Source organism: Dipodomys ordii, unplaced genomic scaffold, assembly GCF_000151885.1.
Source record: "Dipodomys ordii isolate 6190 unplaced genomic scaffold, Dord_2.0 Scaffold7, whole genome shotgun sequence".
Classification (NCBI taxonomy): Eukaryota; Metazoa; Chordata; class Mammalia; order Rodentia; family Heteromyidae; genus Dipodomys; species Dipodomys ordii.
The window spans coordinates 6,992,009-7,016,951 of NW_012267223.1; the positions used below are offsets into that span (position 1 = coordinate 6,992,009).

General features: G+C 49.5%; 1 protein-coding gene across 2 annotated transcripts in view; it reads left to right on the forward strand.

The window, feature by feature from the left end:
- Positions 1-15,449, forward strand: part of Axin2 (axin 2) — a 31,680-nt gene extending 16,231 nt beyond the window's left edge. For both annotated transcript variants that reach the window (XM_013035997.1, XM_013036002.1), the window contains exons 4-11: positions 3,319-3,421; positions 5,661-5,801; positions 5,941-6,437; positions 6,684-6,878; positions 7,178-7,408; positions 7,968-8,063; positions 9,976-10,143; positions 13,931-15,449. In XM_013035997.1, the coding sequence (XP_012891451.1) occupies positions 3,319-3,421; positions 5,661-5,801; positions 5,941-6,437; positions 6,684-6,878; positions 7,178-7,408; positions 7,968-8,063; positions 9,976-10,143; positions 13,931-14,057 (1,558 nt within the window). In that variant the 3' untranslated portion in view covers positions 14,058-15,449. The remainder of the gene's footprint in view (positions 1-3,318; positions 3,422-5,660; positions 5,802-5,940; positions 6,438-6,683; positions 6,879-7,177; positions 7,409-7,967; positions 8,064-9,975; positions 10,144-13,930) is intronic.
- The last annotated feature ends 9,494 nt before the right edge of the window (positions 15,450-24,943 follow it).

Sequence of the window (24,943 nt, forward strand, 5' to 3'; positions counted from 1 at the left end):
CACAACCCCAAATTCTCAAAGCCAGCGAGGACTAACCAACCAGTGGAGGAGGATTTCTAGAACACTCCCTGAATTTCCCATTTGGTGTTTCAGAATGTCAGGTGGTTCTTTGGGGCTTAGGCGATGGCCCCTCAAATTTAGACCACCCAGAAGCTTGGTTCTCTGGTTGGGGCTGGAATTGGCAGGTAAAAGTGAGGAACTTGAGGAGGGCATAGTTTGCCTAGTTAAGGACATCATTGTCCAGCAGTGACTTGGTTGGGAACCTGGGTTCGGATCCTGTTTTTAACCACTACAGTCAACCTACTCCCAGCAAGGCAGAGTTTCTGGTCATGGGTCAAATGAGGTTCCCGTGCCAGTGAGCTCCAGTGACATGTCAGATTTCTCCACCCATGTCTGACCTGCAGTAGGAGCTTGGCTTCAGGGAGTGGAGGCCTTGGGTTGGAGGTGCTTGCTTCCTGTAGGATTGTGGGTTGCGGTGTGTTCCACTGTGTAATAAACTCTCCCCAAATGACAACATTAAGTCTTGATCAAATCAGCTTCAGGCTGGGTGCTGGTTGCTCATGCTTGTAACCCTACCTACTCAGGGGGCTGAGAGCTGAGGGTCCTGGATTGAAGCCAGCTGGGACAGAAGAAGTCTAACAAAACTCTTACGTTCACCTAATCAGCAAAAAGCCAAAAGAAGAGGTGTGGCTCACCAGCCTTGAACAAACAAGCCAAGCAAGAGATTGAGGCCAGTATAGGCACCAAAAATAAAAATCAGCTTTAGAGCTGGGCGTGATAGTTCATGCCTGTAATCCTAGCTACTCAGGAGGCTGAGCTGAGGATCACAGCTTGAAGCCAGCCCAGGCAGGAAAGTCTGATAGACTCTTACCTCCAATTAAGCACCCACCAAAAAAAAATCAGGAAATGGAGCTGTGGCTGAAATGGTAGTAGAGTGCTAGTCTTGTGTGGAAAAGCTCTGGGACAGCCCTGAATTCACACCCCAGGATGGCACCGAATAAACAAAACAAAAATCAGCTTCAGGTTGCTGGATTTAGAACTACCCTCAAGGGGCCTGGTCAAGTCCAGACCTTCACCTGACTTGAGCACTTAACTCCCGCCCCTCCTCAACTCAGCTCTCACTGGGGAGGACTCAGCCTGGAAGTTCTTCATGTAGCTACTGATCTCTCTCTCTCTCTCCCTCCCTCTCCCTCCCTCTCTCCCTCCCTCTCTCCCTCCCTCTCTCCCCTCTTGCCTCCCACTCAATGCGATAATCCCTCCTGCACTCCTCAGTTAAAATCTGGTCCACATTGTTTGTCTCCATCATATTCCCCCACTGGCCTTGTTTTGTGGCCTGTCAGCAGACTTCTGGAAAAAGTACAGCCAGTTAGAGTTCTGAGACATCTCAGTCATAAGGGCTCCAGGTTGGCCAGTGCTATTCCTCGCTGCTGCTCCTTTGGTGTTTGTAGAATTGTCATTTGTGACCTGATGAGCCAAAGGTGTTTTCTTCCTTTTCACCCTGTGCTGAACAAAACAGGAAAGGGAAACAGCCAAACATCTACCTACTTCATTGTTCACAGCCACACAAAGTGCAACTTAAGAAACATGTGAACATCAAGGCTTTGTAAATAAGTGACCTGTAGAGAAAGGGACCTCATAGAGCTAGTCCTATGTTGATCAGTATGTTATCGGTTCTACTGCTTTCAAGAACAAAGAGTTTTGTTTTTGTTTTTGTGCTGGTCCTGGGGCTTGAAGTGATGGCCAAGGTGCTGTCCCTGAGCTGTTCTGCTCAAGCCTAGCTCTCTATATCACTTGAGCCACAGCTCCACTTCCAACTTTTTGTGGCTAATTGGAGATAAAGGTCTCTTGGATTTTCTTGCGTAGGCTTTGAACTATGATCCTCAGATCTCAGCCTCTTGAGTTGCTAGGTTTATGGGTGTGACCCACTGGTGCCCAGCTCAAAGTCATCTTTGACTTTTTCTTCTTTTTTTTTTTAATAAAAATGTACAATTACAATTTTAGCTGAAATAGTCTTTCATTAAAAAAAACAAAAACCAGCTGATCACCAGTGGTTCATGCCTGGAATCCTAGCTACTCAGGAAGCTGAGATCTGAGGATCACAGTTTGAAGCAAGCCTTAGGTGGAAAAGTCCATGAAACTCTTATCTCCAATTAGCCACCAAAATTTAGAAGTGGAGCTACAGCTCAGATGATAGCGTGATACTTTTGCAAGAAAAAGCTAAGGACAGCATCCAGGCCCTGAGTTGAAGTGTGTGCACAAGTGCGCGTGAACACACACACACACACACTTCTTCCATCTGCTGTTTTTGTTTTTAAATAGAGTAATGGAACAGGAATGGACCTTTACTTCCTTTGGGTCTTTGCCCAAAGGTCACCTTTTGAAGACTTCCTTGATACCCCCTCACACTTCCAATTTAAAATTGCAACCTCTCCCTCCCTCCCTTTCTTGCTGTGTGTTTTATTACAGTTATTTCCATCTCCTGGCATCTTTTTTGCTTCTTCATTTATGCTCATTGCCCATGTCCCCTCTTTAAAACATTAATTCCTTAAAAACAATAGATTTTGTGTGTGTGTGTGTGTGTGTGTGTGTGTGTGTGAGTGTGATCTTTGTCTACTCTCTTATCTAGTGCCTAGAATGAGGCACACAGTAGGTATTCATATATGTTAATGATGTGCAGGGTAACACACAGTGGGAGCTTTCCTCTTAAGTCCACATTGGTCACCTGGCCGAGGGTTACTAACCAAGGGTCACCAACCCTTGGTTGGGGTTGATGAGCTTTGGAGCAAAGGAAAGTCATGATCAGGTGATTTATAAGATTGAGTAAAAGAAGAAACTTGGAAACAATTGAGGCTGACTAAAGCTTGAGTTACCCACTGGGGTAAGTTCCTGACCAATCTCTACTACCTTTTGCTTGGCACTGTCTGTACGGATGTGACAATGATAGTCGGCTGTTGGCAGGACCAAAGGGAGCTGGAGAATCTTCTGCTTGACACACTTGAAAATGGAGGGTTGGTTGGAATGTAACCTGGTTCTAAGTAGAACAGTTGTCTAAGAGATGAGCTTATTGAGCTGTTGAAGTCGATGCCCCCTGTGTGAGAGGGAGCCAGGTTTCCAGAGATGATGAGTAGTCAGGATTTGAAGTTGGTTTGCCAGTTGGACCTTGGTGACAGCCGTTGCGTCCGGAGCCGTGCAGTTCTGTTCCCTTTCGTGGAACTGTGTGGTCTTGCGCATTGGTGGGATCTCAGCAGGGCTCTGTGCAGCAGCCACCTGCTAGAAGCATCCTGGTGAGCCTGTGGGTTTTGTTTTTCTTGCCCTTAGAGATGGGATCCCTCCTTACCGTGTGGGGAGTAAGAAACAGCTGCAGAGAGAAATGCATCGCAGTGTGAAGGCCAATGGCCAAGTGTCTCTACCTCATTTCCCGGTGAGTATAGACTGGAGAGGCCGCTCGCTATTGGGCAGAAAAGGGAGGGGAGGTGTGGGAGGGAGGGTGGGGAGGAAGGCAGGTCAGGACACAGGGGGAGGAGAGAGAAAGAAAGCACTGAATGAGGGCTTTGTGCAGTGCTTTGGGGGTGTGATGTTGGGTATGTTGTTGTGAGGTTGAAGGTGACCCTCCCTTTAAAAAAAAAGCTTTACATTTCCCTAATTGAAAGACAAAGTTCTCTGAGAAAGAAACCCACACAGTTCCTTTTCAGCGATCAGGTACTGCTAGGAGGTGATCAGTGAAGGACTCACAGCCTTCCCACTGGAATGGAAGCCCCCTGAGGGGAGGGCGTTCGGTGTGTTAGTTTCTTGTGAACCTACTAAGAACACTGACCCACAGTAGGTGCTCTGTGATCACTAGCTTGAGGGAATGGGTAAAGCTGGAAGAATTCCTTTGGAGAGGAAATCATGCTCTTGGGGCTTTTCTTGTTGACCATCTAGCTCAGTCCCTTCACGCATCCATCCTACCTAATTACATCGTCATTTCTCCTAACTTCTGTAAGCTGTTCAGTCCTTTTCAGACCCCAGAACTTGGCTCAGGACATTCTAGTGAGTCTGTTGCCTAACAAATGCTGAATGAATGAAATGCTTGGAAGAGCTGCTGTGTGAAGGGCTTTTATTTGCACGTTCCTGAAAGCAGCCTGTCCCCAAAAGAGGTCTCCCCCATCACCATTCCCCGTGTTGGGACTGAGTGTCTCACAGTAGCAGGACCAAGGCCGTGCTTCCTCAGCGAAGAGAAGCCAGTGTCCAGCTCACACCGAGTCCTTCCTGCTAGTTTCAGAGAACCTGGTTGATCTGTCTGTATATGTTGTGTTCAGAAAATTAACATCCTGAATCGCTAATGTCATACTGCGTTAGTGCAGATCCTGGCTCTTCTCTGAAAGCTCATCATGACAATAGCCTTAAGGTTGTCTTAAAATCAGAGTATCTCCCCCTCCCCCACTTTCATAAAGCAAGATAAGACAATTTTTTTTTTTTGTACTAGGGGGTGAGTGGCTATGTGTATTAACAACGAACAATCCTATTGCCCAAGCTTGTGAGTGAGATGATTTCCTCCTGGGGGGCAGGGGGTTGCGTGCAAATGGACCTTCTCCATCCACAGTGCTTTGATGGGGGCTGGGGCCGCACAGAGTTGGGGGGGGGGTGAAATGGGCCGCTCTGTCCCCTCTCAGGTGTCTGCAGAGAGGCCGGCCCTGTGTCTGGTGGATGATGCTGGCCTTTGCAAGTTGGCCTTCTGCCCCTCCCCATCCCAGAGAAAAGGGCAAAAGCAAGAGGGAGATGAGGAAGGAGGAGGAGGTGGGGGGGAGGGGGGGAGGACACAAGTGGAGAGGTGGGGGGAGCGAGATGACAGAAAAAGGACAGAAAGCTGGGCGGCGGGAGTTCTCTCTGTCTGCTGCTTTTGGCAGGCATTCTCGGTGCTTTTTTATATTCTTCACTTGATTTGGAGATGTTCCCTTTTCCCTTGATAGCTCGGCTTCAGGCAGCCAAGCTCAGCAGTGTTCTGCTACTAGCCGGCAGCAGCTTTCTTCATTTTCCGTACAAAGAGACGGGAGGAGGGAGGAGGAGAACGGGGGAGATGGAGGACAGGGCTGAGACAACACCACCTCAAAGGTGCGCAGTGTGCGGCCAGGAAATAAATTACCACTTCTTCTCTGATCTGGGGCCGCTTGACTTTTTTTTTTTCTTCCCTCCTTTCCCTTTTTCCTCCCCCCTGCCTCCTTTCCAATCTTATTTTTTTTAATTTCCAACTCCCTTTCTGTTTAGACTCTACTTTTGATTCCTTGAGTTGGTTGCTCTCCCCCCCCCCCCCCCCCCCATCTCAGAGGGCTGGCTTTTTTTTTTGATGTTTGACAACAGTCTTTGAAGATTTTCTACTTCAGAGTAGCTACTGATGGGCTGGTTGTACTACAGAGAGAACAAGCAGGGCCTCTCGGAGTGCGACCAACTGCTCCCGCCCAAGGCAAATGCTGGTGGCGACCATGGCTCTCCATGAGGCCATGGGGCCGCTGCATAAAAATCCGGAGCTGCCCGGGCCCCCTCGCCAGCCGCCAGCCGCTCTCCGCCCAAACATGGAGACCGGGCACACAACGCTGGGCCTAGAGAGCTCCTGCCAGGCCGCCGTGGCCAGTGTCCGCCCGGCCTGCTGACTGGGCCTTGTCCCTCTCCTCCCGTGTCCCTAGAGAACGCACCGTCTGCCCAAGGAGATGACCCCCGTGGAACCCGCCACCTTCGCGGCCGACCTCATCTCCAGGTTGGAGAAGCTGAAGCTGGAGCTGGAGAGCCGCCATAGCCTGGAGGAGCGGCTACAGCAGATCCGAGAGGTAGCTGGCTCCCCCCCCCCCCCGGGCCTCTTACTGAGCTGTGCCTGCAAGCCCTGGGTCTTGGGGTTCTCCCCTCCACCCCACCCCCCTCCAGCTTCCTGGGACACGTCCCTTAACTCACTGCTGTTTCCACTTTCAGGATGAAGAGAAGGAGGGGTCTGAGCCGACGTTGAGCTCACGGGATGGGGTGCCCACCCAGCACCCCCTGTCCCTCCTGCCCTCTGGCAGCTATGAGGAGGATCCACAGACGATCCTGGATGACCACCTGTCCAGAGTCCTCAAGACCCCTGGCTGCCAGTCCCCGGGGATGGGCCGCTATAGCCCCCGCTCCCGCTCTCCGGACCACCACCACCACCACCACCAGTCACAGCACCTTCTCTCACCGGGGGCCAAGCTGCCGCCTGCCGCCACCTGCCAGCTCCTGGGGGGCAAAGGCTTCGTGACCAAGCAGACGACAAAGCACGTCCACCACCACTACATCCACCACCATTCGGGGCCCAAGACCAAGGAGGAGATGGAGGCAGAAGCCACACAGAGGGTGCGCTGCTTCTGCCCGGGGGGCTCAGAGTATTACTGCTACTCGAAATGCAAGAGCCACCCCAAGGCTCCGGAGCCCGTGCCCGGGGAGCAGTTTGGGTGAGTGGTAAAGAGGCACGGTGACCTGGGCTGGGAAGGTGACCTGGGAGGGAGCGTTTCTTCCAGCCTGGCCTTAAAAGGTCAGGAGCATTGGGCAGGGGTGGGGTGGGGTGGGGAATTAGAGGCCGCAGTGGCAGGTGTCTGGGTCCTTCAGCATGGTCCCCCTCATGGGGTTATTTGATCTAAGGTGTCCTGGAGGCTTCATGGGGTGTCTCAATTGGACCTGGTCCTTGGTCTCCCCCACAGTGCAACCAGAAGCAGCACTTTGCCCAGACGAAATGGGAAAAGCACGGAGCCGGGCCTGGCACTGCCAGTCAGGGAAGGAGGGCCCCCCGGGGGAGCCGGAAGTCTGCAGCTCCCCGCCGAGGAAGGAGACCGGTCGCAGGATGTCTGGCAGTGGATGCTGGAAAGTGAGCGGCAGAGCAAGCCCAAGCCTCACAGGTAAACACCGCCCCCAGGACTGGGGACAGACTCCTGGTGGGGTGGCTATTTCTGCACTTGGCCCCCGAACAAAATGGGACTGTTTACTCTTGCCATCTTAATATTAGACACTGGATAGAGCAGACCACAAAAATGTCATGTGTTGGCAGTGACCCCTGTGCATGTTACGGTAGAGTTATTTTCTCCTTTCTCTCTCTGAGCAGAAGAGACAAGTTGCTGTTGAAGTCACATTTTCCAGTTTTTCTAACCCACTTTCTTCCCTCCCTTTGCTTTCTCTCTCTCTCTCCTCCCTCATTCAGTATCCAGAGCGCTAAAAAGGCCTACCCCTTGGAGTCAGCCCGGGTGTCCCCAGGAGAGCGAGTCGGCCGGCACCACCTGTGGGGGAGCAGCGGGCACCCCCGCACAGCGCCCCGCACCCACCCGTTTACCCAGGACCCTGCCATGCCTCCCCTCACCCCACCCAACACGCTGGCACAGCTGGAGGAGGCCTGCCGCAGGCTGGCGGAGGTGTCGAAGCCCCCAAAGCAACGGTGAGTGGAAGCGGGGCAGAGGCCAAGGCCCGGGTGTGGGTTTGGAGGTGGAGATAGAGCCTGCTGCTTTTGGGAAGAGTCCTTCTCCTCTCCCTGGGTTTCAGATCCTCCTGGGAAGGAGGGACGACTTCTGGCTGAGTTCGAGTCCACACTGTCGCCTCTAGCAGTTGTGTTCCCCATTAGTTCTATCTGTGTGGCCAGAGCTCAATCATAATCTCTTAGGCAGGTTCAAGCCTAGAGAGAAGAGGATGGTTTCCATAATTCCTTACGAATCCTGTTTCTTGAGAATGGCTGGATCATTTAAATATGGTCAGCTGAGCAAGGAAAGTCATGACTGGTGGAGAATTAAACATCTCAAGCCCTTTGCAGGACTGGGCATGTCCTGTCCTGGGCTGCCAGGGGTCCAGCAGGACTTCCCAGTCATCTGTGAACACAAGGCCTTGGTTGGGCTGGAAGTTGGGTCTGGGTCTCTTCTGGAGAGTAGTTGCCTGTCTATTCCCCAGGTGTCCTGGGGCCAGCGGTACACTTCTTAATCACTCCTCCTCGCGTGTGTCCTCAGGTGCTGTGTGGCCAGTCAGCAGAGGGACAGGAACCACTCAACCACAGGTCAGGCGGGAGCCCCGTCCTTCTCCAGCCCAAGCCTGGCTCCAGAAGAGTGAGTGTCCTATCGGGCATGACAGAGATGTGCCTAGTGCTTTCCATTTCAGGCCACTTAGGATCTGGAGTTGTACTTTTGTTTTTCTTGGTCACGGCCCTTGAACTCAGGGCCTGCGCACTGTCCTTGAGTGGTAGGCTAGTGCTCTACCACTTTGAGCCACAGCTCTACTTCTAGTTTTCAGGTAGTTAATTGGAGATAAGAGTCTCACGTCCTTTCCTGCCCAGGCTGGCTCTGAACTGCAGTCCTCAGAAACCCAGCCTTCTGAGTAACTAGGAGTACAGGCATGAGCCACCAGCACTTGACTTTGTTTTTGTATTTAACTGGGTCTTAAACTTTAGAGCCTTGCACTCTTATTTGGCTTTTTTGCTCAAGGATGGTACTCTAACCACCTGAGACACAGCTCCACTTCTAGCTTTTGGGTGGTTAACTGGAGATAAGAGTCTTATGGACTTAATTGCTCAGGTTGGCTTCAAACCATGATTTTCAGATCTCAGCCTCCTGAGGAGCTAGGATAACAGGCATGAGCTGCCAGTGCTCAGTATTGGAGTGTGTGAGACTTTAGTACATGAGATGACCTTGAATTTACTGGTGGTGTTAAGCAACAGTAAATGCAGGTGTTGCCAATGCTGAGGATTGTGGGAAACACAGCCTGAGAAACATTACATTAAAACCTAAGATTTCTGGGGCTCATTCAAAATTCAAGACATGAAGCCAGTAGCCAAAGGCTGAAAGGAATTTTGAATCCTGGTGGGAAAGTTGCCCTCATTCGGCCTGAAGTTAAGCAGATCTGGAAACATCTTTGTGTTGCTAGTGAATGGGAAGATAGTGCTCCACTATGATGGATGTGAACACGACCATCTTCGTGTTTTGCTTGGTGAAAACCGTGTCTTTCTCCAAGTTAGGCCATCATTTTTTCTTTAATTTTAAATTTACATTCTCAAGGGCACAAGCCACCTCCTGGCACAGTTTAAGTAGAGGATGCATTTTAAGAAGAAAGTCTGCAAAGGGATCTAACATGGTCCAAAGAAACTTTTCTGTCTTGGCCTCTTCATTCTAAGAAGGGTTTGGAAGTCTTGGATAAGCTCCTTCCTAGATCCATCCTTTGTTTTATTTTTATCAATTTTGTGCAAGATCTAGAGCTTGAACCTAGGACCTAAGTGCTATCCCTTGGCTTCTTCACTCAAGGCCTATGCTCTACCATTTAAACCGCAACTTTACCTCTGGCTTTTGGCTGGTTAGTTGGAGATAAGAGTCCTGTAGACATTCCTGCCTGGACTGGCTTTGAACCCACTTCTCTTTTTTTTCCCCCAGCCTCCTGTGTAGGATTACAGGGCTGTCCACCAGTGCCCTGTTTGAATTGGGTGACCTTCAGTCTGCCAGATGTTTGCACCAACAGCTTTAAAAAAAAAATAAGTCCACTCTGTAAGAGCTCAGAATAAATAGGATGATGGAAATGTCTGGGGACCATCCTCCTTTGGTTACATTTGTTCTGACTTTTTTTTCCCCTGAGTTCTTGGCATCTCTGGAGGTTCTTGTTCTGCTTCTGCAGTTCCCCCTGGCTGGGCTGAGCGCTTGCTGTCCCCTGTGGCTCTTCATCGTCCCTCGGGAGCAGCCCATGTATGCTATCCCGAAGGATGCTGCTGTGTCCCATTTGATGGCACAGAGGGCCACTCTGTATAACTGAAAGGAAAGCGTCTCTTCCTGCACACTCTGCACCCTGTGTGGGATTGGACAATGGGTCCCCAGTGGCCGCCTCTGTCACGTGAGGCCCTGCCCGCCCCAGACCTCCTCCAATCCCCAGCTGCAGCCTCAGTGTTAGGAGACTCTGTCCCAGGTCTCTGTGTGCTTTCTTTAAATACACGTCTACATTTAAAATGTTGAACTTGGTTGCCTTTTGTCTTGTTTTCAGTCACAAAGAGCCAAAGAAATTGGCAGGTGTCCATGCGCTGCAGGCCAGTGAATTGGTTGTCACTTACTTCTTCTGTGGAGAAGAGATTCCATACAGGAGGATGCTAAAGGCTCAGAGCTTGACGTTGGGCCACTTTAAAGAGCAGCTCAGCAAAAAGGGAAATTACAGGTAAGACTCTTGTGGCTTTTTTTTTTTTTTTTTTTTTTTACTTTTTAAAATTTGACCTTAGGATTGGGGAATCTGTTTTTTCTTTTTCTTTTTTATTTGACTTTAGGGTCTAGGTTCTGTCCCAGAGCTTTTTCATTCAAAGCTAATGCTCTACCACTTGAGATATAGCTCTATTTTTGGCTTCTTTTGTTGGTTCATTGGAGATAAGAGTCTCACAGACTTTCCTGCCTCAGCTGGCTTTGAACCAGGATCCTCAGATCTCAGCCTCCTAGGCTAGAGATTACAGGTGTGACGTGCTGGTGCTCGATCCCTTTTCTTTCAGAGTTAGTTTGCTCAAGAGTCAGAGCCTGAGCAGGCCTATATGGGACAGGGTTAGGAGGGGCTGCTGGGCAGGGCAGTGGGGTTCCTTGTCTCTCCCTCCCTCCCCTTGCCTCTCCCAGCAGCAGCTCAACAGCCGCCATGGAAGGCTGAGCTCTTTGGGTCCTGTGAGGGCTCTTGCTCCAGGTGAACAAGACCAAGGAAGAAAGGAGCAACAGATTGCTGGCTTGGCTGTGTGGCAGAGGCTCTACCTGAATTGAGGGTGCTGGAGGGAGAACCCCAAAGCACCTCTCTCCTCCTGGCTTGGGTCAAGGGGAGACCTGGGAAGCCTAGAGAGGAGCAGAGACCATGGCTAGGAAGAGTCACCAATGTTTTCTTTTCTGGGCCCTTCTGCCTAAGGACTTCCTGTCTGAGTTTGTCACGATACCTGAAGCGTGTGCTTCAGAGATGCTCTTCTGTCCCTAACAAAGACAAGGCTGGACCTGGGTGGCACAGGGTGGTAGGGCTGGCCACGCTTTCCTGCCCAGCTCCAGGCTCACTGTCTTCTTGCTGTGACCTTGGGTGGTGAACAAGAACCCCAGGTTCCTTTCCTCATCGGCTCTGTCCTTGAGGCGTCCTTGAGGAAGCCCACACTGACACTGTCAGGCTCTGAGAGGGCGTTGGGAACTGAGGAGGAGGAGGGCAGCCTCAGAACCATTTCTTCCTGAGGAAGGGGCAGCTGATGACCACCTCCGTCTTCCAGAACTCTCCTAATGTGAGTTCTGCTTCCACTCCGGCCTCAGGGACCGAGCACCAGCCTGGGGAAACACTACGATGAGCAAGGCCTCAGAGTTGTGGAAGGTGCGCAGCGCTCAGTGGAGCCCTGGGTCCTGGGCAGGCTCACAGCTGGTGTCCAGTGGATGTGAGCCAGCGCCCACTCCAGAGCCAGGAGGCTTGATGGGGCACCCCGAGGGGCGTGACCTGCCCAGGCAAGCTCACCTGCAGCTCCTTGGAGCTTTGCCACCCTGTCTGTTGCAGAGTTAGTTAACTTGTCTGGCATGATGCCCGGCACAGGGGGAGAGCCGAGCCCCTGCAGGTGACTGACCAGCAGGGCGGGGAGCCGGGCCTGGATCCTTCCCTTTCATACCTGGGAAGAGACAATTCTGAAAAGTTATCAAAGGGACTGGGGACAGGCCTAGCTGCTGCTGCTGCTTTTAATCTTGAAAAGACACAGGTGAAACTAATTACACCAGTGTGGCCCTCTGGGGATTCATTTTGATCTTGGTTTTGACTCAGCTGGACTGTGAGGGGAACTGCAGGTGACCTTCGGGATAGAAGAGCTGCAGAATGCCGCGCGGAGGCTGGTGAGGCTGTGTCTCGCTCAGCCAGCCACTCTGGCCACATCTGGCTCTGATTTTTTTTTTCCCCCTAAGGCACATTTAATAAGCCTGGCTTTGAAGCCCTACCCCCACCCCTCCCCCCTTTAATGCTCAAAGACTGCACAAATGGGTGACTCTCAAATTCTTTCCTGATTGGATCAGGCTGTGGGAAGGCCCTCCCAACTGTCTTATCTCTGCAGGGCTCTGAGTTGGAGGCAGTAACCCTCCTGGGAGAATAGAGGTTCGGGCTGCTTCACCCCATCCCCCAGCGGGGGAGGGCTTGAGCCCCAACATCTCGATTCACAACCCCATGCCCATCCTAATAAAATAAAAGCCCAACGAGGTTGGGCTGTAGAGCCAGGACCTGGCTGGATTGAGTAATCTCAACATGGCAAGGGTTCAGAAAGCAAACAGTTCCCGCCGACGTGCCAGGCTATGGGTGCCAGATGGCAGAAGAAAGCAGCGTTTGCCACATAAAGCATGCTGCCGTGAAGAAGCCCAATTCTCGGAGAAAAGGAAGGCAGGGCAGTGTGTTTGAAGTCCTGGGGGGTGGGGCTTCGGCAGTGCTCTTTCCCGCCCCGCCCCCCTCCCCCCAGGTTGGAAGCAGTTGCGATTATGTAAAAGGTCGATGCATGTTTGCTCAGCCTGGTAGACCCCAGGGGGAAGCCGAGGTCGAGGTGCCACTCTGTGTGGCATGAGCCTCATCGTTGGAAAAAATGACATCCCCACCCCACGGTTCTAGGGCCCTGAATATAGGGGCTCTTTTGTTTCTTCTTCTCAGGCTCCCCTAAGAATATGGAGTCCCCACTCCTTGCCCCAGCTCAGCCCAGCCCAGCAGGGAACATGGAGGACAGAGCTGTCCTACACCCCTCCCGTGTGTCTGGTCCAATTGGAGCTCACCTTCATTAAAGAGGGAAGGTTGAACTGAGGGAGGTTAACTTCTTGTTTTAAAGTGAGTGGGTGGGGGGCGGGGGAAATAAAATGCCAGTCCTAATCCTGAGATACAACTAAATGTGTTTGAGGCTCCCTTGGTCCCAGGGGACCTGTGTCCTTGCCCCTTTGAGTGGCTCCTTTATGGGCTAGAAGTGACAGCCTGCAGGAACAAGTGTCATCTGCCTGAGGTCTGCCCCAGCTAGTGACAGGGTAGGAAGTGACTTTGCTTAATTCCTTCCACAGAGCTGAAGGAGGATTTGGCCAAGGCTAGTAGTTGTTCCAAACGGGACTCTCCTGGGAGAGACCATTGGTCTGTGCAGTGAGCCTTAGAAGAGCACATACTGGGAAGGGATGAGAGGAACATTTGATCAAAGGCAGGGAAGGAATGGGGCACAGGTGGCTTACATGTGGCATCTTAGCTACTCAGGAGGCTGAGATCTGAGGATCACAGTTTGAAGCCTGGGCAGCAGAGTCCATAAGACTTATCTCCAGTTAATTATCTCCCAAAAAGCCAGAAGTAGAGCTGTGGCTCAGGTAATATAGCGTTAGCCTGTATTACAAAAGCTCAGGCCGAGTTCAAGCCCCAGGACTGGCACCCCCCTAAAAACAACAACAAATGAAACAAAAAGGCAGAGGAGGAGGGTGTTTAGTGTTGGAAGCTGGAGGAGGGGGCGGGAGAGGAGGTGTGGATGTGCGGCATTGGTCAGTGCTCTCTCAGTGCTAGACTGAGCCTCGGCTGGCCCAGGAGCGGCAGGAGGTATTCTTACCTGGGTCCAGAAGTGGGAAGGACGAGTGTACTCTGCACTGACAAAGCAGGCGCAAGCTTGCCTGCTCCAGACTTCTGTTTAGACTCTAGCCGTTCGGGTGGATGACTCTGACCGGAGTCTTGGGTCTTGTGAAATAATCCCCTAGCTGCCTCTGCAAATGAACCCCAGGCATCTGCCTTCCCATTCTTCTTGCCTTGAATAAACCAGGGCTGCAGCACTCTTGTGTCAGGCCAGCGTCCGGCTCTAGGGGTTCTGTATTGGTGGAAGGATGTGTCATTTATCCTCGGCCTTCCTGCTGATAAGCTCAGTCGCGTGACCCGGCTCTGTGGCTGGCTGTCCGTGTTGGTGGGCTTTCTTTAAAACAGTGTAAAATGATGGTGTTTTCACAAGCGCTTTCCATTTTCCTTCAAGGTATTACTTCAAAAAAGCAAGTGATGAGTTTGCCTGTGGAGCGGTTTTTGAGGAGATCTGGGACGACGAGACCGTGCTGCCCATGTACGAAGGCAGGATTCTGGGCAAGGTGGAGAGGATCGATTGAGCCTCGGGGGTCTGGCTCTGGGACGCCGTGGAACCCGAAGCTCATGCGACCTGTCTTCAGCCTAGAACAACAGCCACAACACATCTTGAAGGAAAATTAAAACCAATGAAGAAAACAACACATCCAATCTAGGGAAACATTGGCCATTGGGGCCTTGGGGAGGGCGGGGGTGGGGCTGATTTTTCACTCTTCACGAGCTGGGTACTGAGATAAGAAAAGCCTGAACTATTTATTAAAAACATGACCACTCTTGGCTTATTGAAGATGCTGTGTTTGAGAGACTGCCATACATAATATATGACTTCCTAGAGATCTGAAATCCATAAACTAAGAGAAACTGTGTATAGCGTACCTGAACGGGAATCTTTACTGATATTTATTGAACAATTCTTTCTCCCATCCCCAATTTTTGGATATGCTGCTTTAAACACAGAAGGGGGAGAGAGGACGTTTTTAAGTTGTCCTGTCTGAACTTAGGAGCTGAGCATTACGAGTGCATTAATAATGATTTATTTTTTTCATTAACACAGGAACAGGCTGTGCACTGTATTTCTCTTAAGTGATGACAGACTTTTTAAATAATGGTGCCCTCCCATAGATAATACGCAGAAATTGGTGCATTTCCCCCCGCCCCCCCCCACGCTGCTCTACTCTCCTGAAGGTCTTGCGGGCTGTCTGTGTGACACTGTCAGCACCACCTTGGGGTGGTCATGTTGGATGGGGTGATCCATCTTGAAGAAAGGGGAGCCTTCGCCCTGAGACTGGGTCTACACTTCTGTAGCGTTCCCCTTCTCCCCTCCAGTCCTGAGGCCCAGTTAGCCGAGACCTGCTGGAAGCCCGTTTGTGGTTCAGACTTGTGCATTTCGTGAAGTGACAGTTCCTTGTTTTCATTTCATTTTTTTTAAATGAGTGTTTGGACCACAGCTATTCAGGACACTTCCCCTACCCAGCTACCCGCGGGGAGACCTAGCAGCGCCTCTCCTCCCAACCCTTTCGGTTTGATGTCTGGGTTTTGTGTTAAGTGAATCTGTACATTCTGTTTACCGTTGTTCCTTGTACTATACGTCTGTATATAGTGTACGGCAGAGTTTTAATCCACTATCTCTAGTGCTTGACTTTGAATCAGTACAGTACCTGTACCAGCACGGGGAGCTGTCCCGTGTGTCGCCCTATATTGAGGGTTAAGCTTTCCCTTGTTTTTTGAAAGGGGTTTATGTATAAATATATTTTATGCCTTTTTATTACAAGTCTTGTACTCAATGACTTTTGTCATGGCATTTGTCCTACTTATACTGTAAATTATGCATTATAAAGAGTTCATTTAAGGAAAATTACTTGGTACAATAATTATTGTAATTAAGAGATGTAGCCTTTATTAAAATTTTATATTTTTCAAAACGTTGGCCTCCTCTTTTGAGTCCCCCGGGGCTGCAGCAGACCAAGACACCGTTGTGTATGTGGATACGAGATTTGATTTTCTACCTTAGTCCATCACAGGTTGTAACTGGCCTTGAGTCCCTAGCTGCTCTGGGCCAGCCCTGAGGTTTTGGTGAAACTTTTCCTCCAATCACTTGCTTAGCGGCTGAGGCTTTTCTTATCAAGAAAAGCAGCTGTAGAGATGACATCTGCCATGTACTGCTTCTTCCTCCCTAGGTGACAGCCCTCTGAGAATGGATTTGAGGCTGGGAAACTGACTATTGACCTCATCTGATGGTTTTATTTCTGGCCTTCTTTAAGGCTCTGGAGCTGGTCAGCTATCAACAGAGAGAGAGAGAGAGGTTTAGGAGCATGCAAGAGGGGTTCTGGGCCATGCATGGCGCAGGTGTGCTTCAGGTAGCCACGGACATTGGGGAACAGTTGCTCCTTCCAGTGGGTTCCTTTCATATACACTGAGCTGTTGGGAGAGTCAGCCTGAAGTCGGGGATCCGGGGAGGGGAAGAACAGCTCTACTTCCGAGTCCTACAAGAAAAGCTTTTGTAAAATCAAGTCTATAATGATGGCTGGGTGTAGCTCAGTTGGTAGATCCCTTGCTTAGCCTGTGTGAGGTCCTGAGTTTGTGTGTGATTGCATTTGGACAAGAACGTGTGCCAGGCTTTCATGAGGTTGGAGTACTCAGCTCATCTGCTTTGATCTTAGTCCCTGCTGCCCAAATCAGGCCAACAGATAAAGCTGGGCCCTAGATGTAAGGAGGGTGGGGCAGGTGTATATTAAGGAGCACCAGCTTTCTGAGGGTAGATTGAGTATAGGAAGTCGATCTAAGGAGTGAGACTCCTTTCTCATCCACATGGATCAGGAAGGTCAGCCTGTTGTACACGGTAGGGAGAGGGCTGGTAGTGAGGGTTCAGCTTCAGCTTCAGGCAGTTTGACTTAGGAGAATAACGAGGAAAAGGCTACCACCGCTACCACCACCTGAGTGGCTACAGGTGCGAATTCAACATCTCAGCTGTTTTCTGATAGGTAGTGCTTGACTGGTTGGTCACTCATGCTCCTACGTCTTTAAATTTTAGCCTGGTAAGAATGAATATGGGGCTTGAACTTGGGGCCTCATACTCTCCCGGCTTGCTGCGTGCTCACGTTTAGCACTCTTGCAACTGGAGCCATGCTTGCTCACGTTTAGCACTCTTACAACTGGAGCCATGCTTGCAGTCTAGTGTTTTTCTGGTTGATTGGAGAATGAAATCACTTGAACTTTATTACCTGGACTGGTTTTGAACTGATCCTTCCGATCTCAGCCTGCTGAGTCGCTAGGATTACAGGCGTGAGCCACAAGTACTTGGTGATTTGTATGCTGGTCTTTTATACCATCAATCCACTTAAATTGTAATACTTATATTACATTTTCTCCACATACTAACACTGTGTATGTGTGTATGTGTGCGCGCACGCGTGCGCATGCATTGGCTAATCCTGGGGCTTTAACTCCGGGCTTCATACTCTTGCTTGGCCTTTTTTCTCAAGGCTCGTACTCTACCACTCGAGCCACACCTCTACTTCTGTTTTTTTGCTAGTTAATTAGAGATGACACTTCAAACCTCCATCCTCAGATCTCTGCCTGTTGACCATGGTTCATATGTCTTTCGCATGTCTTCGTGTCTATAAGCCCATGTTTAAATTGGGTTATTAGAGTTATTCATTTATCTTTGCTATAGAGTTGGGAGGCATTCCTTGTTTATTTTCAGACTAGTTTGCCTCTCCTAAGAGGGCCCTGTTTTTCTGCTTCTCATTTCAGCAATCAGAGTCTCTTACCCCTCTGTGGATATTGCTCCCAGGGTTTGTGAGACCTTGAACTCGTTTACCACAATAAACCTATGCATGCCCTCTTCTGCACTGAAGGTGGTGGTTTTAATCCACTCTTAGGGAGGTTATGCCTCAAAAGAGAACACTAAGAACCCATGGCTTGGGCTTTCAATCCCTCTTCCCTCAAATGATGTAAGGTTGGGTACTTCCAGAAACTTCCTTCCTTCCCTCCTCCAGCCCTTTTTTTGTCTAGTATGTTCTGAAGACCCGCAGCATCAGCCTTACATGGGAGCTGTGAGAGATTCAGATGTCCCCCTCCTCCTATCCAGCCCGCCAGATGGCCAGGATTTGTTTCTACCAGGTGATTCGTGTGCACATCAAGGCTGTGTTGTTCCCATGCTCGGCCGCCTCCAGCTGCAGCGTGGGTCACATACTTTGGCCCTCACTTCCTTGGCTCTTTCTTCATTGTGCTCTGGTCATTATTAGCAGTCAAGTGCAGACTGGGTCATGCTGAACTTGGCTGGAGTCCTCTGAGCTGTGTCGTGTTGGGAAGCCACGGTTTCCTCATCTGTTCAATGTCCTCTTCGCAGAAATGCTGTGAAGGTACCGTGACATAACATTGTTTGTGCCTCCTGTGGAATTTCCATCCAGCTCCTCCTTCGCTGGCCCTGAACCAAGAAGGCAGTAGGCACACGGTTTCCCAGCTGCTTAATGTAGAAACAGACTCTTGTCCAGAGACACTCTTGGACCCCCGACCATCTTTACATTCCCTGCCCCTTTCCCCAGCATACTGGGGACCAAGCCTAGGGCCTGGTGAATGCTAGAAAGCACACACCACTGGCTCTAGTCATCTTAAAAGTCAACAGAGGAGTTGTTTCTAAACAGGATTTCACTGCCTTTTTGGATAGATTCCCTTCAACTATGACAAGGATCTAAGAGCGTTCTTTGCATCGACAATATTGTCACACCTGCTGTTTTTGCCCTCACAGATAAACAGATAAAAAGAAAGCACAAATCTTTCAATAAGGACACCTTTAGGTTACTACCTCTTGGGAAAACCGACTATTCCCGTAGGCAAGATTCCCCTCCCTGTCCATCTCAGCAATTGTGTCCTCCCGTCTGCCTCTCTTGGCCTACCCGAACTCACAAAGCTAGCTTTCTTTTGAAGCCCATCCTAACCACTAGTTTTCAATTCTACCAAGCCTGGGTCAAACTAAAATATCCAAGTGGCCTAAGTCTATGCTAGCTACAAGATGAAGCTAGTTTTGGACCCTTTCTCTCTCAGTAGAGGCAAACCAATGAAACAGAAACAAAAATGGGACATAATTGTCCCTTCCTCAAACGATCTCAGTGACCAGGATAGAAAAGCTAGTATCAGATCACTAGAAGAAATTATGGAATCTTTGTTCCTAAAGACCTAGGTAGAAACTGGACACTTAGTTGCTCATGCCTGTAATAGGAATTTGCTTAGGCTCAGGAGGCTGAGATCTGAGGATTATGGATCAAAGCCAGCTTGAGTAGGGAAGCCTCCAATTAACCACCAAAAGAAGCCAGAAGTGGAGCTGTGGCTCAAGTGGTAGTGCACCAGCCTTGAGTGAGAAAGCTCAGGAAGAGTGCTTAGCCTCTCCTGAGTTCAAGCCCCAGTACCAGTCCACTGCACGCACGCGCGCGTGTGCGTGTGTGTGCGCGCGCGCGCGCGCGCACACACACACACACGAAAAAAAAAGATCTCCAGGTGGAGCAACCTGTCTTTATTGGTCTTTAGATCTCTCTCTGGTCCGGTCCAAAGACACATTCTCTCTTCTGAGCTGACCATGTCTCTTCCTTTCTGTGTTGGGTGAGCCCCGCAAGTGTAATCCTACCATTTTCTTCCGAGGGGAAGGGCTGACTGCCCAGCTGCTGGTATGTTGGGTGGGTTTGGGGAGGATTTCTATCCTGATGGGGATCTTCCTTTGTTTATGGAGTCGCAGCTCCCACCCTCAGTCAGGCAATGATGTGCGGTGTCTCTCCCCACCAGGGCAAAGTCACTTGTGATAGCCAGCTGTAGAGAAGATTGCGAATTGTCACTGAGCACTTGGCAAGAAGACACTAATAAGCAATTAGTCTTCCTATCAACATGAAAGGTTTGGATTGATACACCCTCCACACAACACCTACTTCTTGGCATGGCTAAGATGGCTACAAGGCCTTTGTTCATTTATCTAGCCTGAAGGAGCCCGGGAGGTGGCTGGAGGGGGAGAGATGCGAGCTGAGGGAGGGTCCCAGCTGCCTTGCAGCTGAGCCCTACTCCCTGAGCTTAGGCCAGGCCCAGTAGGATCCAAGGCCTGGGCTCCTAGATGGGGCCAATCTCACTTTAGGGGGCAAAATAGCTTCACCACCTGCTACCAGTCAACCAGAGGCTAGTGCCCAGACAGCCAGGTCCCCAGGCAGAGGGGCAGAGAAAAATGAAATGAAGAAACTAGATTTTAACCATGAACATGTGACCTTCACTGACAGGAAGAAAGAGTTTAGGGAGTTTTCTTTCCCTATACTTTTAAATTTTTTCCTGACCTCAAAAATAAAGTCACAATATAAACTTGAAAAAAAAAACCGCACACAAATTATAGAACAAAGAAATCCACCTCTAATCTTTTTTTACCTAACTAGTAAATTAAACAAACAATTTCTTTTCAATAAATGCCCTGTTGATTAACCAAGTGTTCTGAGAATCTCGATTTTCAGGATGAATCTCTCCATGTATGCAGATTTCCATTATGGACATTTTTTTGTTGGTCATGGGTCTTGAACCCTGGGCCTGGGCAATGTCTCTCAGCTCTTCAGTTCAAGGTGAGCCCTCTACCACTTGAGCCACAGCGCCACTTCTGGCTTTTTCTGCTTATGTGGTGCTGAGGGCCATGCATGCAAGGCAAGCACTCTACCACTGAGCCACCTTCCCAGACCCCATTATGGACATTTCTACACAGTCTTCACCTTGGTCCAGTCCTGCCTGAGTTCCTCCTCAAGGAAGAGGCTTGAGACAGAAGGTAAACTCCCCCCAGGATGGGCTGCTAGTTCTCCAGAAACTGTGTCATGGACTCTAAATTGGGACAGGAATGGGCTTAGATCCTGCTTTCCTCTCTCTTCTCTAGGAGGTTCTTCTCCTTGGCCATCTTCTGTCATGTCTGCTGATTGTCTGGTTCCTCTTGTTCCATGTCTCCTACCCATGTACAAGATCTGATGGTAGGGTTTTGTTTTTGGTCCTGGTTTATCTCTATCTTTTACCCTGATGCAGGGTCTTTCCAGCCACTCTGCTTGGAGAAAATCCATAAATGACATCAGATTTGCTCTTGTCCTGCCACTTGGTGTTTCAACCACACGAGAACCCATGTTCTCATCTCCTTAATGTCAGTACCTTGGTTTTCCTTTAGAGAACACCCAACAGACCCGTCAGGTACAAAGATGATCTGCCCAATTAGCATATTCTCTCACTTTAGCCACCATAATTGGTTCAGGAATAAACATGATTTAAGCTGGTCCAATGAGACTCAGCTCATGGACTTGTGCCTGCAGTTCAGAAATGGAATGGCGTGTTTCTACTGGGGCTTCTAAAAATGGTAGAATAACATCTAGACCTGCTGGGGTGGGGGTGGTGGTTAGCATGGGGTAAAGAATTTCTACCTAGGGTTGATGCTAACAACGGGGAAATCAGAGCCACAAGAGGGATAGGGACAGAGGAAAAGATCTACCAAATGCCAAATGACGTCACTTGGACCCTTAGAATCAACTGAGAGCCCAGTCTTGTGACTCAATAAATCCTGTCATCTCTTTTTTCCTAAGTCAACTTGATGGCTTTTTGTCTTGCTCAACCAAAATAGTTCTAATAATGTAACTTCAGTCCCCTGGGTGGGATCTGTTGTCAAGGGCTATTAAGATGTCACAGAGGGCTCAGGTATGCATATCACATGGTCCAAAGGGAGAGGGAGGGGGGCTGGAGTGGAGAAACTGGCTGAGCCCCGGAGTCCCGGAAGGATGGAAGAGAACCAAAAAAACCCAGTGGCCTCAGCTACCACCGGCCAGTCCTCCCTGCCTTCCTCCACCTTTCCCTTTTTTCCTCCACTTCTTCCTTCCTTCCCCTCTTCCCTACTCCCCACTTGTGCCCCTCCTCCATTACTAGGGTCCCTTCTCCCCTACCCTTACCTTTCACCCATTCTCCCTACTACTCTCCTCTTCCCTTTCTCACTCAATTTCCCATCCTCACCTCTCTGATTCTGTCTCTTCTTTCTTTTTTTCTCCCTCGACTCCTCTCCCTTTTTTTCTACTCCTCTCCCTTCTCTTCCCTCCCCTTTCTGTACCTCCTCTTCCTGCCCCAGCTTCTCCGCCTTTGGGCCACTTCACACCGGCAAATGCACCGGGAGTGGGTGGAGCCCCAGCCATTCAGCAGCCATCATTCTCTACAAAACCTACTTGGCCCAAAAGATGTTCCTGCCCCTACAGTGCCAATCACGACTATATGCCCCCTCTCTCCCAAAGGGCCCCACCTTGAGCCCAAGAAAGGGAGTTCCTAAAATCCAGATTCCAGGGTGCAGGGAAGGGAATTGAAGACCAAGCTGACTTTCTTCTTCTTCTTTTCTTCCCTGGGGGCCACAAGCAGTCTTGTGGGTTTGGAGCCTTTACAGATTCTCACTCGCTTGGCAACCCAGCACTCCTGTCCAACCTGGAGTGTTTAATTACCAAGGAAAAGAATGATTTTTCCCCCCCTGAGAATCCATTTAATTATTTGATCGCAGAGTAACCAGAGTGTGAGAGGCCTGTAGCCAGAAGGGACTTCAAAGCAATACCTTGATGTTGCTGAGTGGGGCATTAATGGGTTCTGAAGGCAGGAGGCTGCTAAAGAGGGGGAAAGTATTCAAAGCCCTGAGATTCTGCCAGCAATCTCCAGAAAGAAAAAAAAAAAGCATAAACACTGGAATGCTCCGTTGGAGAGGGAAGGAGAGTTCAAAGGGACTGGGAGAGTTTTCATGTAAAGTTTAGAGTTTAAGGCGTGACTGTTGGCTATGGAGACTCAGCGTTTGAACTCTTGTTTATTAAAAACAGTTTCCCAGCCATTCAGCGGGTTCCCAAAGACAACAGAGAAACGCAGAGACTTTTGCAGTGGGGAAGATTTAAAGGCTTCATTGATTTCTACCTAGGGTTCGTCTCTTCTGTTCTTTCGTGTCTTCTCTCTTTCTTATTTATTTATTTGATCAAGTTTTTTTTTTTAAATCCCACGATCAGAGGGAGATGGGGGAGGGTGGAAAGGGAGGGAGTAGAGAGGGAGAGATCTCCTCCAGCTGTACCCCAGAGAGAGAGAGAGAGAGAGAGAGAGAGAGATAGGGAGGGGAGAGGGAGGGGAGGATCCTTCAGCTGCACCTCACAAAAGCCTTGGGCAGCCTGGGATGTTTGTACAGAAGGCCTGAGGCCTGGGTTCTGGATTCTAGGCTCTGCTCTGGTTTTCCCAGAGTGCTTCTTTCTGGCTGTGGGTCTTCTGCTTCCACCTTTCTCTGCTCTGCTTCTTTCCTAGATTTGACAGTACATCTGCCCTCCCCTGGGGACCCAGAAAAGCCCTCACTTTTCCAGGTCTGGTTTCCAAGCCCCAGGGATGTGGGCTGGTCTCTTGGAATGACCCAACACTGACTTGATAGCATCACATTTTTAAGAGGAGTTAAAGAATTCTAGAACAAGGCTTCAAGCCATAGAGCCATCTATGGCTCCCACCTCCAAGGCTGATATTTGCCAAGCCACAACTAAGCTATCTAGTCAATCGCATTGTTCCTGTGTTAGGGAAGAAATGGACTTTTGTTTCCTGGGCTAAGCAGGCCCCCACAAAGCAGGAGACAGCTCAGGACAGAGCTGCAACGGCTCGTGGGGAAATGCTGGCCTCTGAGAATGTTTCCTTCCATCTCTGCTGGCCTTGTTCCTTTGAAAAAGCGACTGATAGCAGGATGCCAGTGGCTCACGCCTGTAATTTTAGCTACTCAGGAGGCTGAGATCTGAGGATCACAGTTCAAAGCCAGCCTGGGCAGGAAAGTCCGTGAGACTCCTATTTCCACTTAACCACCAGAAAACTGGAAGTGGTGCTGTGGCTCAAGTGGTAGAGCACTCACCTTGAACTGAAGAACTGAGGGATAGTGCCCAGGCCCAGAGATCAAGCCCCACGACCACCACCAACAACAACAAAAAGAAAAGAAAAAGTGACTAGTAAACAAGATACAAGAAGCCAGGCTCGTTCACCTTGATGTATTTGCAGAACATCTGTGGCTTCTTGGCAGGGTTGGAATCATCTGAAGGTATTTCACACCCAGCCCAGTCTCTCCAAGTGAGGACTTGGTCCTTGGCCTCATGACCAAGCTCTCGCCCCATTCTATACTCCCAATACAAAGTGGACAATTCATTCTGTATAACCAGAAGCCCCCTGCCTCCAATTGCTATTTTCTTTAACCCACTCTATGGTACAGTCTCCTCCCCCCACCCTCTCTTTTTTTAAAACAGGAAAATGAATCTCCAGGGCAGTTGCCATTTGTGCCTTTATGACATCAGAGGGAAAGAAATCATCAGTTCCAAACCACAACATCTCTGTTCGCACTTACGTGCATTTTCGTTGAGTTTGAATTTCGTTTCTTTCTGAGTCAGAGCACTGACATGCTGGCGAACAGTGAACAATGGGCTCTCCAGGGAGAAACGCCCTGATCTGCAGCATCTGCCATTTCCCTGGTCTAAATGCTCCCCCGATGGCCACTTTCAAACCGCCTACCCCCCTGAGGCTTCTCGGAAGAGTCGTTCATGGCTTGTTCTACCACACTTCTGCGGAACCCCAAAACTGTTCCTTTTGTGTATTTATTTGTTTATTTTGGGGAGGCAGTCCTGAGATTTGAACTTAGGGCCTTACCTTGCTAGGCAAGCACTCTACCACTTGAGCCACGCCCTCTAGCCCTTTGTGCTTTAGTTATTTTTCAGCTAGAGTCTTCTATGTTTGCCCAGCCTGGCCTCTGATCCTGATCCTCCTACTTAAACCTCTTATAAAACTGGGGATGTCATGCATGCTCCAGGGGGAGTTTCACTAAGTTTTTATCCAGCCTGGCCTTGTACTGCAATTCTCCTAATCTCTGCCTCCTGAGTAGCTGGGATTACAGGCATGAGATACCATATCCAGCCCCAAACTCTCTTTGGTGAGAGTTATATTCTCAATGTAATCCTCTGTTCCAGGAGACTGTCCTCTTGCTGGAAGGCTAAAGAGTTAGGCTTTATTACAATACCAATGGATAGAAATGAAAACATAAAGAATATAGCAATGGCTATTATGAAAACATAAAGAATATAGCAATGGCTATTAACATATGTACTGTCGTTGCATTAGGCATCATGAAAATCCAAATAACCCAGCACTGGGGAAACTTTTTCTTGCTACAGGCCACTGGTATATATATATATATATATATATATATATATATATATATATATATATATATATAGTGTGTGTGTGTGTGTGTGTGCAGGCGCGCGCGTGCACATGCGTTAGTACTGAACTCAGGGCCTAAGTTCTGTTCCTTAGCTTTCTTTGCTCAAAGCTGGTATTCTACTACTTGAACCACAGCTCCATTTTGGGCTTTTTGGTAGTTAATTGGAGATAAGAG